At 40.5% G+C, this 20,189-nt stretch overlaps 1 protein-coding gene across 4 annotated transcripts in view; it reads left to right on the forward strand.

The window, feature by feature from the left end:
* The first annotated feature begins 1,570 nt into the window (after window positions 1-1,570).
* YTHDF2 (YTH N6-methyladenosine RNA binding protein F2) overlaps window positions 1,571-20,189 on the forward strand; it is a 29,484-nt gene continuing 10,865 nt past the window's right edge. The window contains exons 1-4 of one of the 4 annotated variants that reach the window (XM_026516875.3): window positions 1,571-1,942; window positions 2,442-2,466; window positions 3,048-3,127; window positions 6,117-7,703. In XM_026516875.3, the coding sequence (XP_026372660.1) occupies window positions 1,916-1,942; window positions 2,442-2,466; window positions 3,048-3,127; window positions 6,117-7,703 (1,719 nt within the window). In that variant the 5' untranslated portion in view covers window positions 1,571-1,915. Of the gene's footprint in view, window positions 1,943-2,441; window positions 2,467-3,047; window positions 3,128-6,116; window positions 7,939-20,189 lie in introns of those variants that run through there. The other 3 variants (XM_057305255.1, XM_057305257.1, XM_057305256.1) reach the window with 3 other exon arrangements.

A 20,189-nucleotide genomic window follows, 5' to 3' on the forward strand; every position in this document is an offset into this window, starting at 1 on the left:
TTATTTTCCTTTTATCAAATGAGGGAATCTCTGAAAGGTCTAGTAATTTACCTAATGTTACAAATCTGGTGGTGAGGCCAGTATTTAGTCCCTCCCCTTCCCAGGACATGATTCTTGGTCAATCTTCTTTTCATCGTATCATGCTACTTTCAAGGGTAAATGTAGGCAACTGCTTACAGTTTATACAAAAATTTGGGCTATGGGGTTAACTGGCTGAGTGTCTTAAAAAAAAAAAAAAAAGGATTACTAGGTTTCTTTCATTCCCTTGCTGGGATCTATGCTCTGAGACTTGACATTTTCCTGTTTCTACCAGAAGTCCTGGTAGACTTGGTGCCTGACTTTATTCTTTCCAACCATAAATGATTATGGGCAGAGAAAATGCTTTGAGAACTTTGAGCAAATTAAAAAAAAAATCCAAGATGCTGTGTTATCATTTATTTTACTACTGAGTCCACCAAAGCCTCCTGTTTCCAGAGAATGGATGGTATCAGGTTGACCCTTAATAGCGCATTATTTATCTGTTTACTACTATTTTCAATAATAAAAGCTATTAGGAGATGGGCTGTCCTAGGATCAAATATCCCTGCATGAGTTTGGGTTTGCTGCTGATTAAAAATGCTTTTGCCCATATTATGGATCTCCTCTGGATTTTGATTCCTGAATACAGGATTTCTCTTGGGGGTGGAGGGGCACTATTATGTTTCTCTTAGTGTCAGATACACATGACTATTTCATAGCTTTGTGACCTTGAGCACATTGCTTAACCTCTCTGTTTCCCCAGTTGTCAAAGAAAGAGACTGAAGATTATTTGGAAGATGCTGCTAGCTTTGAAATGTTTGAAAGCACCTATCAACAAAACCTAACCCACAGCAGGTATTCAAATAGAGTTAATTTCTCTCCTTCCCCAGGTAAGGACATTCTCTCTTGAAGTCCATAGGTTTATAGATTCTTGGGACTTGTTGAAAGTACACGGAACATTTTGTGTAGAGGTGTGAGTTGTGTTTTTCTTGGAAATAAAGGTCACGGTTTAACAGATTGTCGAGGTGGCCATCGACTTCCCTAAAAAAAGAGCTGTAGATTGTCCTTCCTGCAATGTCAAAATCTCTTTTGCAGGGTACCACATTTTTTGTGGATGTTTTTGTTCTCTGAGCACTCTTTTTGCAGTCCAGCAGAGGAGGATAACCAGGTCCCTGGTGGTAGAGGTGGTGGTGTGTATTTCTCAGGGCAGGGCCCCCATGAAGTTTCCCTGGGGGCTGTGACCCCTTGTCAGGGTCCCCCCCCCCCCCCCAGATGGGGTGGGGTGCCATTTGCAGCTGGGAGGCTGGTTTATTTTGAGGTCTCTCGCCCTCCGGGGGTCGCTTCTTCATTAAGAAACCGGCTTTTGTGGGTTTTCTCAAGCTAAAACTACTCTCTCCAGGTGTTAGTCAAAACCTCGTGGTGCGACCCAGGCCACCCCACCTTCCCATAGGCCCCAATCCTGAGGCGGTGGGGGCGGGGAGGCCGCACTCGCCGCTTCCGCTCCTCCAGCCCACCAGAGGGCACTGCGGCCTCATCCCTTCCTTCCCGGAGTGCTTCGCGCCGGGCCCCTTCCGCGTGGGGTAGTGAATGTGAGAGTCAGCGTCGCGCCGCGCGCGCCGTCCGCCTCTGCCGCTCGGCGCCCTTATTCCGGCTGCGAGGGGCGGGCGCGCGCGTAAAGGCATAGAGACGGGCGTTGAGCTCTCGGGCTAGAGCGTCGCTGAGTCGGAGCCGGAGCCCGAGCCGCGCGCTGTGTCTCTGCTGCGTCCGCCGAGGCCCCCGAGTGTCAGGGACAAAAGCCGCCGCCGCGCCGCCTGCTCCCGCCGCCAGGGCTCATCCGCCGCCGCCGCCGCCCTGACGAGAGTCCACCGCTGTCGCTACCCGCGAGGATCCGAGAGCCATGTCGGCCAGCAGCCTCTTGGAGCAGGTACAGGCCCGGCCCGCATGCCTCGGCCATTGTGTGAGGCGAGAGGGAGCCCGACTAGGCCCGGGCTCGCCGCCCCCGGTCGGGCCGAGCCGAGGCGGCGCCTCTCGCGGGCCCGGTTTCGGGCCTCTCAGGCCGGCCGCGCCCAGCGCCTCGCCCTCAGCCCGCTCTCCCCGCTTCTCCCCGGGTCTCGGAGCCCACCGGCCGCGCCGCGTTCCCTCTTCTCAGCGGGCCTCGTTTTCTTCCTTGTTTCCTTCCCCTTCCTGAAGCCCTAGTCCCCTCGCGTTGTTTCTGGCGCGTCCCCCGCTTTTTCTCCGCGGGCCCAGCCGGCCTGCGCTTTTCCCCGCCTCCCATTTTCAGCCTCCCCCTCACCATCATTCCTGACGCCTCCCCTCAGGCCTGCTCCTTTATTCCCTTCTCCGGGCCCGGCCTTAATTTGTCTTTCCTTTTCCGTTTCTTCCTCGGACGACTTGCTGCTCGGCGACGTTTTCTTCTCCCGCAGAGACCGAAAGGTCAAGGAAACAAAGGTGAGCCCAGCTCCGCCGGTGGCCCTGGGCCGGGAGGGGGACGCGGAGTAGTGGGGGCGGGGTCTCCGGGAAGCGCCCCAGGGAGAGGACCTTTCGGAAGCCGCTTAGTTCGCAGGTGCCTCGTACTTAAGTATTTGACCCTTTCGGTGTGTTCTTGCAGCTGGCGAACAGCTTTTCAGTGAACAAGGAGTAATTCATCAAGGGTGGGGGTGGATTCGGTTTTGAAATGTCCCAGGTCCTTAGTTTCCTGTAGGTCTTAGAAGGCCTTTGTTTTTCATCCTCGTGGATCACACTCTGGAAGTACTCACATGTGATGGGGGAGGGGAAGCGGGAGGGAATTGAAATCTAAAGGAGCCAATAAAATGACCTTTTTAGATCAACTTGCTCCGGGTGGAGGGAGACATTTTCATTGACGAATTTACTCAGCATTCACTCTTTTCTTGATCCGTTTTTCTGAAGTTGAAACTTATTTGCTCTGTTTAATAATAAGGTTTTTCTCTGGTTAGAATATATTTGCTTAATTTGGGAGGTAGATTGTACGATTGAGACACTCCTAATTTATTTGAATTTTTTCCCTTCAGTACAAAATGGATCTGTACATCAAAAGGATGGATTGAATGATGATGATTTTGAACCTTACTTGAGTCCACAGGCAAGGCCCGTGAGTAGTTAACCATTTACATGCCTGATCAAACGGTGTAATATACCATGTTTTTTCTCTGCCCTATCAATGAATCTCATTTTCAGGGGGTGACTTTCTTAATAACGGTCCATGTGTTGTAAAAGGAGGTGCTACAAATGTTATAGACTGTTAAGATTCCCATCTTTGTTGACAGCATATTCTGAGATTAGAAGTGATAGCATTTTATAGTTTACTAACAGCACCTGTTAGTAATTTTCCTTACCAAGAATGTAACAGTGCAAAACTGAAGAATACTTTCTAGTTTAAGTATTCTGACTTTTTATTCCCCCTAAACTTTTTCTTTTAGGAAAACTGGATGCATATGTGTTGGGGGAAAAACTAATAAAAAATCACCTGAATTTTATTCAGTGCTGTAGAACTGGAATCTTCCTTTTCATCTGGTCACTAGTTAGTGGGTTGTTAGGTTATCCTAACTTTTGGATTTAGGTGTTCCTTTTTCAAGTTGATATGTAGCTACATCTGTAGAGACCAGCCGTGTACACTTCTCTACACATCTGTAGAGACAACTTTGTGGGAGCTATAGGATTTATAAAATGGAGTTAAAGGAAGATAAAATACTGTTTAGCACAAATGAAGATTAAGAATGATTGAGGTTTTTGCCACGTAACCTGTTTTTCTAATTTCTTCTAGGCCTATATGGGTTCATGTATTAACATGATCTGTGCATGTAGAAACTACTTTGATTTGTCAGTTTTTTTGTATTAATATTCTGGGCCCCAAAGATACAACTCACAAGGTTGTAGCTAATAAATATAAGCCCACAGATTAATAAACCAAAAGGAAAACTTACAGTAACTCACCTAAGATACCCTAAAAAATGAAAAAGCTTATGACACATTGATATAAATTCTGAACAGATGGCATATGATAGATATAATAGTTTTGAAAACTTGACATATCGATGCATGCCCATATTTGGACCTAATTCTTACATAAAACTTTTAGATCCCTCGTAGAATTTTCTCCATTGAGAGTGTAAAAACCACTTGAGTGATTGGGAAAAGTTTTTAGAGAAGTCAACCAGTTAATCAGGAAAAGTAGGAAGGAAGTAGAGGAATGAACTATTAATAGGTTCCTGCTATTGAAGTACTTTGCTTACATAATCATTATAACAGGGAGAGTGGGAGCATTTGGAAACATAATTCTAGGTAGTTCTTGTGAAACATTGTGTAATTCAGATTTTTGAGCTCAGGGGCATGTGGGAACCTGCCAGTTCAGGTGTAGGCATTCAGCTATATTGTGGCATAACCTGTGATATTAAGTGCATGTTTTTTATTTCTCAAGTAAGCTAAAGCTTCAGTGTCTTTAAAAAAATTAGGGGCGGGGAGGAGGGGAGTAGAAATCGTGGTTGAATAGGCATAACTTGAGAATCTTTGTCCTTTGTAGTTTATCAAGAGTAATTCATCTATTTTTTAACCATTATTCATCGCCTTATGTTGGAATAATCCTTCAGGCTTATTCCATTGATTATAGACTGAATTTCTTATTCATAATGGCTTTGAGTCTGTTAGAATTTTAACACTATCTTCAAGAAATAGACTTAAACTTGAGGGTATGTGTGAAGACTTAGCTTTTTTTTTTTTTTTTTTTTTTTTCGTAAGGAAAATTTTGGCAGGGAAAAGCACCATTTTATCAAACCACATTAGTTGAAACATTTAATTTTCAAGAGCTGTGTTTGGCTAGGGAGAAGTACTGTTGGCTTTGGTAATACAAACTTAAGGCCTGACATACTCATGGTCATCCAAGTTTCTTAAGAACAAAATTCTTTATTCACTAGTTAATGGATTCTTACGTATGAGAGCTATTATTTTAATTCCAGTGTAGTTAATATAGTGTTATATTAGTTTCAGGAGTGTAATATAGTGATTCAACAATTTTATATATTACGCAGTGTTCATCAAGATAAGTGTACTCTTGTACCAGAGCTATTTTGAAGTTAGGGTAAAGTACTTTATTTTGAGTTGAGCTGTATCCATACCTATACAGACCAATTTTTTTTATATCTTCAGTGTCTCACTTAAGGGACTATTTTCTGTGAGTTATAGCATTTATAAAAAAGTTAAAATACTGTTCACAAACTTAGGTCAAGAATGATTGAGGTTTTTGCAATGCAATCTGTATTCTGATGTGTTGACTGGTTGAGCCTAAGTTTATATTTTTGGTTATTCCTTAGAACACTTCTTAAAGATACAGACTTTACAATGTTTTAGAAATTCTCCTACTTTTAATGGAAAAGTCAGGTGTGCATTTGAACTTAGAGCCATTAATTTTATAGGTGAAGTAGAACAGGTAGCAACATTTTTCAGGTTTTAAACTCTGGAAGCTATTGTGCATTTCCTTACCAGGTTATAATTAAGTAGTGGAATCTATTGATGTCCCCAAATGGTTGGCCAAGAGACTAACGATGTAAACTAGGTGTAATGAATCTTGGTTTATGGTTGAGGAGTGGCTGCACAGATTTTTGGGATAGAACTTGAAATTTCCAGTTCTTTTTGTGTTGTTGTTTCATCTGTTATAGTATGGTTTTGATAGGAAACTCTTAAGAATACTCCTCTGATCTGTCAAAATTTGCAGTCCTTAAATCCAGAGAGAACTGGTTTTAATAAAAGCATCATCTCAACACTTCTATAGAGCAAGACTTAATACTGTTGGTGAGATGCTGGGTTTTCCCTTTTCTGAATTATAGTGCTAAAGTTAAGGCCTATATGTATGTCCTAAACTGTATGTCAGTTTAACTTGAAATGTTTTAACATTTCGGTTATGAGACCAAAATCTCTTACAGTGTAAGAATTCCAGCAAGTTTATGGGAAGAGACTACCTGAAATGGTCACTTGCTTTTTTAGTTGAATTTGAATTGGGTGAATAGTTGGGAGAGGAAATGTCCTGATTGCTGTTTTATTAATTTTTGTGTTTAGTTTTGATTTGCCTTCTTTTTTCCTTTCCACAGAATAATGCATATACTGCCATGTCAGATTCCTATTTACCCAGTTACTACAGTCCCTCCATTGGTTTCTCCTATTCTTTGGGTGAAGCCGCTTGGTCTACTGGGGGTGATACAGCCATGCCCTATCTAACTTCTTACGGACAGCTGAGCAACGGAGAGCCTCACTTCCTACCAGATGCAATGTTTGGACAACCAGGAGCCCTAGGTAGCACTCCATTTCTTGGTCAGCATGGTTTTAATTTCTTTCCCAGTGGGATTGACTTCTCAGCTTGGGGAAATAACAGTTCTCAGGGACAGTCTACTCAGAGCTCTGGATATAGTAGCAATTATGCTTATGCACCTAGCTCCTTAGGTGGAGCTATGATTGATGGACAGTCAGCTTTTGCCAGTGAGACCCTCAATAAGGCTCCTGGCATGAATACTATAGACCAAGGGATGGCAGCACTGAAGTTGGGTAGCACGGAAGTTGCAAGCAATGTTCCAAAAGTTGTGGGTTCTGCAGTTGGTAGTGGGTCCATTACTGGTAACATCGTGGCTTCCAATAGTTTGCCTCCAGCTACCATTGCTCCTCCAAAACCAGCATCTTGGGCTGATATTGCTAGCAAGCCTGCGAAACAGCAACCTAAGTTGAAGACCAAGAATGGCATTGCAGGGTCAAGTCTTCCACCACCCCCAATAAAGCATAACATGGATATTGGAACTTGGGATAATAAGGGTCCTGTGGCAAAAGCCCCCTCACAGGCTTTGGTTCAGAATATAGGTCAACAGCCAACCCAGGGGTCTCCCCAGCCTGTAGGTCAGCAGGCTAACAACAGCCCACCAGTGGCTCAGGCATCAGTGGGGCAACAGACACAGCCATTGCCCCCACCTCCACCACAGCCTGCTCAACTCTCAGTCCAGCAACAGGCAACTCAGCCAACCCGCTGGGTAGCACCTCGGAACCGTGGCAGTGGGTTCGGTCACAATGGGGTGGATGGTAATGGAGTAGGACAGTCTCAGGCTGGATCCGGATCTACTCCTTCAGAACCTCACCCAGTGTTGGAGAAGCTGCGGTCCATTAATAACTATAACCCCAAGGATTTTGACTGGAATCTGAAACATGGCCGGGTTTTCATCATTAAGAGCTACTCTGAGGACGATATCCACCGTTCCATTAAGTATAATATCTGGTGCAGCACAGAGCATGGTAACAAGAGACTGGATGCTGCTTATCGCTCCATGAACGGGAAAGGCCCCGTTTACTTACTTTTCAGTGTCAACGGCAGTGGACACTTCTGTGGCGTTGCAGAAATGAAATCTGCTGTGGACTACAACACATGTGCAGGTGTGTGGTCCCAGGACAAATGGAAGGGTCGTTTTGATGTCAGGTGGATTTTTGTGAAGGATGTTCCCAATAGCCAACTGCGACACATTCGCCTAGAGAACAACGAGAATAAACCAGTGACCAACTCCAGGGACACTCAGGAAGTGCCTCTGGAAAAGGCTAAGCAGGTGTTGAAAATCATAGCCAGCTACAAGCACACCACTTCGATTTTTGATGACTTCTCACACTATGAGAAACGCCAAGAGGAAGAAGAAAGTGTTAAAAAGGTAACCAGTTTACCATTCTTAAGACTTTTAGGGAAGGAGAAGGAACTAGAGAGAACAGGAGAGGTATTCTTCTGAATGGTTAATAAAAGCTCTGTAAATAACAAACATATCACTTAACAGTTAAACCTTTATGGAAGTATAATTGGTGTTACTATTTGACTTAGTGTGTAGAAATGTGAGCTTAGATTAACAGAAAGCAGAAACTGTAGAGAAACTGAATTAAAATGATGCAAAAGAGGTGAAGAAGAAGGCCAGAAGAGATGCAGAGGGAATAATTGAAGTGATAGAATCATGGAAATTCAAGTAGGAAAAGATTGAGGCTGTAATATGGCAGAGAAAAGGTAAAAGTTCTGTTACAATTAACTTTTGGCCTAACTTGGGTAAGGTGCTTAAATCAGGAGTTGGTGTGTCACCAAGCCCTGACACCACTTTCTGCTTGCCTTTGACTGTTGGCAGTGTTATGGTATTTTTCAGAATTTTTTCCTGTTCCTGTCCTTCTTAGTGTTCTGCTTGCTTTTTCCAAAATCCTTTTCCCATTTGAAAAGGTAGCATGTATTATATAAAACTTAGGAAAAGATAATCAGAAAAAGGTGGTCTCTTGCTCTTAAAATTCTCTTGTATTCCTGAAGAGTAACCTTCTCTTGGTTCCCCCCCCCCCCCCCCATAACAAGTGACCGTCTTGGGCAGAGTGATGGAGAACAGGTCCAAACTAAAGAGTTGGAATTTATTGGAAAGTGTTGATAATGCTTGGTCTGGGTGTAGTGAGTGAATGTAAACTTTAAGACCATATAGAGAATGGTAAAATACTGGTTGGGGCAGAGCATGTGTTATCTGGGACTTAGACGTATTTAAATGTAGGAAGTAGGTGAAAAGATTATTATGAGCAAGGAGACTTAAAAAAATTTATATATTAATGATTGAGAGAATCCTAAGTGGCTAGCTTCATATGTAAAATAAAGCCTAGTAAGCTTACGTAAAAATATTCTTAAAAAAAAAAAAAGATTTTATTTATTTATTTATTTGACAGCGAGAACATAAGCAGGGGGAGTGTCAGGCAGAGGGAGCGGGAGAAGCAGGCTCTCTGCGGAACAGGGAGCCCGATGCGGGCCTCTATCCCAGGACTTTGGGATCACGACCTGAGCTGAAGGCAGGTGCTTAACAAACTGAGCCACCCAGGCGTCCCTAAATACATTTTTCTTATATTTGTCGTGAATTCATAGAGATTTTATATATTTGATCTAGGATCTGAGGCACTTGTTACACCTCTGTAAAAGCTTATTTTTTGAGGAGAAGAAGGAGGGTTCTTTCAGTTCTCCACCTTGATAACACAGAGGTGCATAGTCGTCCCAACTAAAGCAGGATGGCTGCCATCTTACCTTCTGGTGTGTGCAGATGAATAAAAAATGAAGATACGTTTGTCAGTGATGCTAGAAGTATAGAGCCACATTACTGAAAAGTTCACTGTCAGAAAAAACTTTTTTTTTGTCCTTTAAATTCCTCTTTTCCCTTTCCCAAAGTTTAACAGTTTAATTTAAAATCTGCCATAATCTTGAGGAAATAGTTCAGTGATTATTTTCAGTAGACATCTGAAAGGCTCTAAAGATGTTTTAACAGGCTCCTATATCTAGAGGAACTCAAGGATGGGAGGCCATGACCTTTTAAGTATCATGTAGTTTCATAGCAGGTTATTAATGTGTGTGAGAGGCATCCAGGTGCTTAGTTTAACCACTTAAAACATGCATAATATCAATCCTATATTATGAATCTGCTTGCTTTCATCTGCAAAGTTCTGTTCTATATCTTGTGATTAAAAATAGGAAGGCAAAAAATAGGAAGGCAAAGACAGGAATGTGTTTTCAGGAATGCACAGCATAAATGATAAGATCAACTTGTATGTGTTAGAACTAGTGGGGAAACTTGGATTTAAAAATGAAGTAGCAAATTTGAGGGCTGTTAATTTATGTAGACTTTTAATCAAGTTTGTATTTGTATTAAATTCACTTGAGTGGTTCAGTGAATAATAATTCAGTTTCATAAGGAGGTATAATATTCACATGTGATTGACTAGCTTTATGATGTTTTCATAGAAGTAATAATCAATGTTTAGGGTCTTTGTTAAGCCTACTAATGGATCTTTCTTAAAGCCATTCCATAAAGACTTTAGATGAATGAGTATATTAATTGTTCTTAGGCTGGTAAACAAACCACCAAAAATAAAAAAAATAAAAGCTTCAATTATACTTGTGTCAGATTACTTTTTAGTTTACCTTCTGTGAGAAGAGATTACTGGGGTTTCAGGAAGGTCCGTATGATTGCTTCTAAACCCAGTTACCATTTCAGTCAATATTGCCTTCTCTTGCCTACTGTTACCCTTAACATTCTTACATAACTGACGTAAAGCCAGTCTTTATTAGGTTTCCAAGACAAAAGTTTCATGGGAGTCAAACTGTTAGCTTATTGAGGCAGTAGACTCTTTTAGGTGAGGTGTTTGTGCACTTTTGTATTATTTACAAGATTGCAAAAAATTGTGCCAGATGGGCAATGTAACTCAAAAAGTAGGGAAGTACTTAAGCTTCATCCTGAAAATGATGTCACAGCTATTCTAAAGTTCCATGATTGGGCTTGTATCTTGGCAGAACACACTGAAGTTGAACTATAGCTGTTTTTGCCTAGTATTATTGACTTGTTCTGTTCCATGTTGTAATTCAGTATCATAGAACCTTCAAGCATTGGATCTGTCCGGCTTGAAACTTAAGCAGATTTTAGGTGTATCTTCCATATGTGGTTTACTCTGTTGTATACTTCAGATACTATTTTGTAACCTGCTTTCTGCATTTATTTAGAACCTTTCCTGATTGTTAAATATTCTTCTATGACATCACTTTTGATGGCTTCATAGTATTCTATCATAGATTTATTATAAATTACTAATCCTTAATTATTAGATTTGTCAGCTTCTTTATATTTTTTTCCAGCTAAAATAACACTGCAGTGAACATCCACAGTGAACATCCACTGATTCACATCTGTTCCTCAGTGTTACTGCTGGCTCAAAGGGTGTATGCTTTTTTAAGGTCTTGGCTGTGCTGTATATATAAAGGCCCATATGGGCCTTTTTGTTTGTGAGAGATTTTTTTGAAAGAATTATTGTCAGAAGACAAGAGTGAATTAACTTTGTTTCAACTTGAGAATAGTCTGACATAAAGGAAGAGTTATTCCCTGCATAAATGATGTGATACTTTTTTATAAACTTTGTAATAGTTTAATTTTTGTCTTATATTTCCAGCCTTTTAACTATAGGTAAAAATAAGAATAGTAGAGGGGACCAAGGACTGCATAATTTTCTTTCTTCCTCCCTCCCTCCCTCCCTTCCTTTCTTTCTTTCTTTGTTTCTTTCAAGATTTTATTTATTTATTTGACAGAGAGAGACAGCCAGCGAAAGAGGGAACACAAGCAGGGGAAGTGGGAGAGGAAGAAGCAGGCTCCCAGTGGAGGAGCCTGATGGTGGGGCTCGATTCCAGGACCCTGGGATCATGCCCTGAGCCGAAGGCAGATGCTTAATGACTGAGCTACCCAGGCGCCCCAGGACTGCATAATTTTCTTAAAGCCTAGCTCAATGTTAGACTCAGGCACTTGGATTAATGATTTTTCTGAATAACTGGAAAACTAATGGGAGAAAGACTGATCTAGAGAAGATGTGATTATTGTGACAATGGCTCAAGGTGTATATTTTTAAAATGGCTCAAGGTGTATATTTCTACACACATTATTGCTATTAAGTGAAAATAGTATTTCTTAAATAATTCTAGGAGTACTCCTATTTTCAAGCAGAAGACCTGAAAATAGTGACTTGGAGTATGTTTGGATAAACTTAAGATTCATTATGCTGCTTAAGAATTGAGATGAAGCTGTATATCTTATCTTTACCGTGTGCTAGATATTACCGAGAAATCTGGACTGTATTGTCAGGGAGCCTTACATTAGTGACAGGTAAGCATACAAAACAGAAAGTATTTTCCCAAGATATGTACAGGGTGCCAGTTTGGAATTGAGGACTGCCTAACCTTACAGCCTGCGGTGTGGGTGGATTTGTCACAGAAGAAATCCTGGAAGAAGTGATTTTTGAGCTGAGCCTTGAAAGATGTATAGAAGGTAGCCAGAGGTGTTTGGGGGAAGGATGAACATAGGTTCAGGACAGCCCACATCTGTGACACTGTATAGATAATAATTTGGAACAAGAAGTCCTGTATAGTTTAAGAGCAAGTCTAATTGGTATTTGTGGAGTGGGTTTCTCCACAATGGAAGCTTGTTGGAGATTAGATTAGGAAAAGGGAGTTGATGAAATGTTTATGCAGTCAGTTTGATATAGAAGGAAGCTGAGAAAGGCACAAAGTTGGTTTAAATTCTAGAGTTTAAAAGAAAGAGTAAGATTTAATTTGAATCAGGATGAAGGAGCTCCTTGATGTTACCTTTTTTTAAGTTTTTATTATAATTCCAGTTAACATACAGTGTTCTGTTAGTTTCAGGTGTACAATATAGCAGTGATTCAACAATTCCATAGATCATCCGGTGCTCTCTTTGTTGTTGTCTTTGTATGGAAGGCAATGGGAAGCTTGTAGAAGTAAAGGTGAACCAGTATATGGTAATAATAGATACCATTACTAAATACGTAACAGCTTACTTTTTCCAGTGACTTCTTTCATACACATTATCTTGTTTCTCATCATATCCCTTAATGTTTATCAGAATGTTTAGTTTAGACGAGATGATTTGGAAAGGGAATATGATAGCTGTTATCAAATGCCTTTGAGACTGGTAGGTTTAAGGGGTGCCTGGCTGGCTCAGTCGGTAGAGCACTTGATGTCCTGATCTCAGGGTCATGAGTTTAAGCCCTATGTTGGGCATAGATCTTACTTAAAAAAAAAAACAAAAAACAAAAAAACACAAAAAACACCCAAACCAAACAAAACAAAAAAACTGGTGGGGTTATTCTCCATGCCAGAAGACAGCACCAGAACCAATGGATAGAGGTTATAGGGAGGAAGATTTTTGTAAGTAAAAGGGAGAACTTTTGAAAAATGGAGTTCTTTGTCACAGGAGGGTTTCAAGAGGAGACCGAAAGAACTTTTATTAGATAACGTTGTAGTGAAGATTTATACGTGGAGTAGTCTAGACCAGAGAACAGCCCAAGATAACATTTGGAATTTATGGAGAGGAATGGATGCTACTAAACAGGTCTTTTTAGGAAGGTTATTTCTGTTTTGTAATTTTTGACCTAATTACTTATTACATATAAAAAATAAAGGACTTGAGGCTAGAAGGACATGGATGACAGAGAGGATTGATAGATTCCCAGTAAATCTTAGAACAGATAAGGTATATGGATAGTTATTTTTTAAATATTTACTGCATTAGTATTAATGAAAAAATCGTTACCTAAAACATACTGAATAGGGGGTGCCTGGGTGGCTCAGTTGGTTAAGCACCTGCCTTGGCTCGAGTCATGATCCCAGGGTCCTGGGATCCAGCCCTGCATCGGGCTCCCTGCTCACTGGGGAGTCTGCTTCTCCCCCTCTCTCTGCTCATTCCCCAGCTTGTGCTCACATGCTCTCTCTTTCTCTCAAAGAAATAAAAGCTTAAAAAATACAAAAATAAAACATTGAAGACTTATCAAAGGAACACAGAAATGATAAGAGAAGTGTTTCCTTTTTCTTAAAATCCACTTTTCCTATGGTGTTTGTGCAAGTAATGTTGCTCTCTTTTTAAGAGAAAGCAGGAGGGGGAGGGGCAGAAAGAGAGGGAGAATCTCAAGCAGGAGAGATCTCACGACCTTGAGATCCTGACCCAAGTGGAAATCAAGAGTTGGACACTTTTTTTTTTTAAGGTTTTATTTATTTATTTGACAGGGAGACAGCCAGCGAGAGAGGGAACACAAGCAGGGGGAGTGGGAAAGGAAGAAGCAGGCTCCCAGTGGAGGAGCCTGATGTGGGGCTCGATCCCAGAATGCGGGGATCAAGTCCTGAGCCGAAGGCAAACGCTTAACGACTGAGCCACCCAGGTGCCCCAAGAGTTGGACACTTAACTGACTGAGCCACCTAGGTGCTCCAGTGTTTCTCTTTATAAGGAAGTTTTGTGGTTTTTGTTTGTTTTTTTCTTTATGTCCATCTTTCTCCTAACTCTTTGATTTGGGCATTTAATCCCTTGTTGGCAAGTATTTGAAGCTGTCAATCTTGGGTCCATTTCCTTTTTTCTTTTTTGAGTAAGTTCTATGCCCAGTGTGGGGCTTTAACTCATGAGCCCGAGATCAAGAGTCACGTGTTCCACTGACTTAGCCAGCCAGGCACCCCCGCTCCATTTTCAACTTTAGAAAAAAAATCAAAAATATCCAAGTAAAATTTGTGATACAAAAGTTAGAAAGAAAACATCACTTTAGCCAGATACGTTTTCTTACAGAAAAAATACCGTGGCGTATTGTTCCTTTCTGCTTAGTATTTCTCCCTTCCACCACTGGTTTAAGTTGCCTCTTCAGAACTAGTGGAATGCTGAGTATTCTGTTTTAATTGAGATGGCAAACCTGAACTTTTTGTAAAATTCTAAAGCAGTTTATGTCTACTTCTGTCTTGCAGATAAGTTTACTTGTCTCTCTGCCAAAAGGGTTAAGGAAATTCTGTTTGTGTTACTCATCACCTTCCTTGCTTTGTGGCTAGATAAAATGCCTTTCTGCAGCCTCCTTAAAGGAGGACTAGAAGAGAATAGATGACACTGAATTTGGATCTCCTTGAACCATTCCCTTTGTTTGTATCCATCTTTGAACAGATGTTTGTGTTACTTGATAAGGTACCATCTTTGCCTTAGGATGAGGCAAAGAGGACAACAAAATGGATAAAATATGGGATAATAGCTGTAATAGAAGAATGAAGAAATGGTTTTCTGAAGAAGAGTGATAAATATGGGGAATCATGTCAAATAGAATGAGTAATAAGTACTAAGATGATAGCACAGTGCTTGGCACATAAGTGCACATAAAAGTTTAGTATATTCTCATTTTAGATGAAGCAGGCTCAAAGATGTTATTTGTATAAGGTCTCATTGCTTAATAAGTGGTGGAATTGGTATTTCAGTTATGTCAGTGATGTGGAACTAGCTAATTTTGAGCTGTTTGGCTTTTAAGAATTTTAACAGGGTGTCTGGGTAGCTCAGTTGGTTAAGCATCTGCTCTTGGCTCAGGTCATGATCCCCAGGTCCTAGGATCGACCCTGCATCGAGCAGGGAGCCTGCCTCTCCCTCCCCCTCTGCCACTTCTCGAGCTTATTCTCTCTCTCTCAAATAAATAAAATCTTTTTTTTTTTAAGATTTTATTTATTTATTTGACAGAGAGACAGCCAGTGAGAGAGGGAACACAGGCAGGGGGAGTGGGAGAGGAAGAAGCAGGCTCCCAGCAGAGAAGTCTGATGTGGGGCTCGATCCCAGGACCCCGGGATCATGCCCTGAGCCGAAGGCAGACGCTTAACGACTGAGCCACCCAGGCACCCCTCAAATAAATAAAATCTTAAAAAAAAAGAAATAATTTCAGCAAGTTGGCTGTTAAACATTATTTTAAAAAGTAATTATTATTTGACATAAAATTAAGTACATTGTATTAGATGTTTTAAATGACTTAGTATTTACATGAAATACATAATAAACTAGTTTGTAATAAAATTACAATTAAACTACATAAACTTAGAATACAACTATTATTACTGTTAAACCATAATAAATACTCAAATTTATCACTCTTAGGTTATTTACATCTGTTGTATCAATATGTAATACTGTATATAAACAATATATAATACATAGCTCAGCCATGTTATTTACACCATGAAAATTGACAAATGCTTGGATGCCTGGGTGGCTCAGTCGGTTAAGCGTCTGCCTTCTGCTGGGGTCATAATCCCAGAGTCCTGGGATCAAGTCCCTCATCGGGCTCCTTGCTCAGTGGGGAGCCTGCTCCTCCCTCTGCCTGCTGCTCCCCCTTGCTTGTGCATTCAGATGCTCTCTTGTTCTTGCTCTTTCTCTCTCTCTCTGACAAAAAATAAAATCTTAAAAAAAAAAAAAAAGACACGCTAGGTAAACAAATCAGGACTTGGTTTTTGTTAATTGTCTAGCCTTAAAGTGATAGAGAAAATATTAATGCAGATTAAATTTAAGTGTGTCATGTCTGTAGCTCTGCATATTTGAACAGCACAAAAATTTGAGGAAATAGTCTTCCAGAATTTGAAAATTATTATCCGGTTTAACAAAGAAGTTGCTCAAATCATGGATGAACTAGTGAAGTTCTGATATATGTTTTCATTTCACTTTTGCCTTAATAAATGATAAATGAAAATATGTTGGAACTACATCTGAATAGATACAGAAGTCTCTGTGGCCCCAAAGCCCATGGACCATTACGTGAAGTTTGCCAGATACAAAAGTGGGGAGGGCATTCTAGGAAGAGGAGACAGCATGTTCATAAACATGATCTCATGAGTGCTTAGGTTATGTTTTTAGTATAATGAGAAGTGGAAAAGAACGGTAATTGGTAAAGCTGGAGAGGTTGGTAGGGCCCAGCAGTATATGAAGGGCTTTGCTTTTTTCCCCACTTTTTTTTCTTTTTCTTTTTTTAAGTAGGCTGTGCACTCAGCGTGGAGCCCAGTGTAGGGCTCCATCTCCCGACCATGAGATCGTGACCTGAGCTGAAATCAGGAGTCAGATGCTGAACGGACTGAGCCACCCAGACACTCTGGCGCTTTGCTTTTTTTTTTTTTTTTTTTTAAAGATTTTATTTATTTATTGGAGAGAGAGAGCACGAGTAGGCAGAGGGGCAGCAGAAGAGGGAGAAGCAGGCTCCCCGCTGAGCAGGGAGCCCCACACAGGGCTGGATCCTAGGACTCCAGGATCATGACCTGAGCCAAAGGCAGATGTAACCAACTGAAGCACCCAGGCACCCTGTGGCTTTGCATTTTTATTCTCTACTTCTGTTTTAGTTGAATTGTAAGGGTTGGTAGTTATTGGAATGACAGATTGGAGGATGGGAAGGGTGAAATGTTTACTGAGCACTTTCGTTCTCTTCCTTAAATCCCCATACCAACGTTGGAAGACAATATCTTATATTTACAGATAGGAAAATGGAAACTCAGATTAGCAACTTAACGTAAATTCATTTATTAAATGACAGGTGTAGGTGGCTCAAAGACCAAATCAGAGGCTTTAACAAGTTTGGAAGAAAAAGACCGTGAGACCTGAACCAAAACAATGATGGGGATTTGAAGAATGTAGACATATTTTCTGACTAGTTACTGTATTAAAAAAAAAAAAGTATGGGATGAGCAGCAGGTTAAAGTTAGGGGGTTTGGAGATGTGTTGGCTTTTGGAAATAGTGTTAGGGGTCCCTATGAGGGGCAGTAAGGTGATAGTAGGGCCTGGAGCTCAGGAGAGAGACCTGTTGGTAGAAATTAAAGAGTTTTTTTTAGACTTCAGTATAGGCAAAGGCATGAAAGAGTATAAGATGTCAAGAATATTGGTAATAACAATAATGGCTGAAATTATTGAACACTGTATAGTATCTAGCACACATCTGTCCTGAATACTTTACATATTTTTTCATTTAGTTCTTACATTATTGTGAGGTAGGTGCAACCATCTAATTCTACAGATAAAGACACTGAAGTACAAAAAAGAGTAATTTTGTAAAGTCACATAAACTGGAAAGGGGAGCTGGTGTACCTCTTTCTTCAGTGGGATTCTAGAGCCAACACATAGTAAGAGAAGACGGCCAAAGAAAGAACCTCCGTAACACAATTTAAAGGATGGGTTATAGAGGGAGCAGTGGCGTATAATCAACTTATTCAGAGAGGTAGCTGATGACTGGAAATGCCAGTGGCTGTCTGTTGAATAGAAGTAACATGAGAGGGCTTTGTTGTTAGGTATTTGAAGGTTTTGGTGTTCATACATTATTCAGCAGACTTTGCATTTGTTTTTTTCTATATTGTTTCAACTCTTCCCCACACACAAGGTGTTCTAAGCCTTAAAGAGATACAGTGAAGTTTGAGCTGCTGGAAATAAGACCAGTTTTTATCTAGTTAGTATGGGCTGTTTTGGTAAATTAGACATATAAAAATGTCTGAAATACAGTGGGTATTAAAAAATTGTAGTATTCTTTTTTCTTCCCATGTGGCTAAAGATTGATCCAGAGGAGACTGCTGTTTTTCCAAACATCACCATTTTGGGATAAGGATAGTTAAAAACTCTAGAATAATTTACTCTGTACTGTGAATAGTTTAAAACAAGAATTACTCATATGTGAGCCTTTGTGCTTACCTGCCAGAAGTAAAGATTAGTCTTTTAACCATTTTCAGACTTTTTAGCAGTGAATTCTTTTCTTCCCAAACAAAACCTTACTCAGAACCCCATGAATTGTTAGCTGTAGGTGCTCAGCACCCCTCCCCCCCGGAGATCCCCAACGCATCTCCCCTGTGAAGCATGATTTGGAACCCGTTGGATGACGTGAAATTTTTTTTAAGTGGAGGAATGGTACATGGAATTTGGGGTGGATCTATTTTGTAATTGAAGAAATGTAAGCTGCAGCTTCAGCATCTCCTCTAGGTGTGTTGGTTTATTTGATCTGGAGGGAGGGGGATGTGAGGAAGACTACATCTCCTAAGAGGTGGGGGGGCTATAGCATTGGTTTTGACTGCCCTAGTATGACAAAGGACTGTTAGCTGTAGCTGTTCAGGAGTTTCATGTAGAGGACGAGGAAGTTGCTCTGTTCCTTGAATTAGGGCAAACAAAAACGATCTCTTTCTTCACCACTGTTGAATCCTGCAAGTCTTCGAATGAGCAAAAAAGCTCTGAGTGTGGTAACTCATATAATCCCTTCTGCCCTTCTCCTCCACGAAGCAAGTTATTCAGTTTAGATGTGCATGGTATGGTGCCACATCCTCTGGACCAAATGCTTCTAGGTACAGCAACTAGCTCAGTAAATAGTGCCCTAATGCTTTTCATCTCTTGCTGAACACTTCCTGATTGAACTGATTTAACTCCAGTTAATCATAGGGAGAAGATACCATAAATGAAACAGTACAGGACAGTGTATATTAAAATGCTAATTTTACAGTATGAGACTAAGTAGAAAAGAATAGGAAGACTAGTAGGGCTAGAATCAAGACATATTAATGGAAGACTATATTTGAGTTGGGTCTGGAAGGATGGATAGGAAAAATAGTGGAAAGAGGAAGGAAGAAAATGGCTAAACCCTCAAGTTTGAGCTTTTGGATATGGGAGTGGGGGAAGGGAAGAGGCAGGCAACTAATCTTTCCACCTCTTTTGCACTGCTATTAAAAGATCTGGTGGTTCTTATGAGATATTTGCTACATATATCAAAGTTAAAAATTTGGCCAGATCACATATGTATACAGGAAGCATTTAGGAAAAGTAGATTTATGTAAACTTTTGACTTTTTGTGAACTTTTTTGGTAATCAGAGTGTGGATAGCTTATAGTACTTTAAGGTGTTTGCATGTGAAAAATTTCCAGTGTGCAAATTTTATAGTAATATTTGCAAATTTTGTCTTGGATTTATTTTTCATTATAAAATCAAGTTATAAAAAGTATAGAAAATGAAAAAAAGTCACCCATAATTTCTTTACTCTGACAAAACTACTCATCATTTTGGCGTCTTTGCTTGTCTTTACTTAGGCAAGTGGTTTATACTGTAATAATCATGTTCTATGTAGTATTTTGTCCCGCCTTTTCCACTTAGTACTTTAGGTATATACCCATATTTAGCCATTTTTGGGGCATTTATGTATTAGGCACTTTTCATATCTTGTTTCTGATCCCTTTTAATAGTTTTTTTTTTTTTTTAAGATTTTATTTATTTATTTGACACGGGGGTGGGGGCTGAGCAGGGAGCCTGATGCGGGGCTCGATCCCAGGACCCTGGGATCATGACCTAAGCTGAAGACAGATGCTTAACTGATTGAGCCACCCAGGTGCCCCCCCCTTTTATAGTCTTTATAAGATTATCTTCATTTTACAGTTAGGGAACTGTGATTTAGAAGGTACAGCTTCCTCAAGATCACTAGCTAATGTTGCGAGCTGGAATTTGTTTTGCCCCAAAGCTTTTTTGTTCTTATGCTTTGCTGCATCTTCACATTTACCTTTTTTTTTTTTTTTTTAAGATTTTATCTTTAAGTAATCTCTACACCCAGTGTGGGCTCCAGCTCACAACCTGAGATTGAGTCACATGCTGTACCAACTGAGTCAGCCAGGCGCCCCCACATTTATCATTCAAAACAGTTAACAACAATGTTCTGTTATCTACTGATGCCATTCACCTCTTTGAGGGTATATGAGGTGAGCATAATTAATTGAAATTTTAAACCTTTGTTTAAGCACTCAGGTTATACTTCCCTCATCACAAGCATCAAAATGGAGCTAATTGGATCTACTGTCTAACCTT

This window comes from Ursus arctos, unplaced genomic scaffold, assembly GCF_023065955.2.
Source record: "Ursus arctos isolate Adak ecotype North America unplaced genomic scaffold, UrsArc2.0 scaffold_32, whole genome shotgun sequence".
Lineage (NCBI taxonomy): Eukaryota > Metazoa > Chordata > Mammalia > Carnivora > Ursidae > Ursus > Ursus arctos.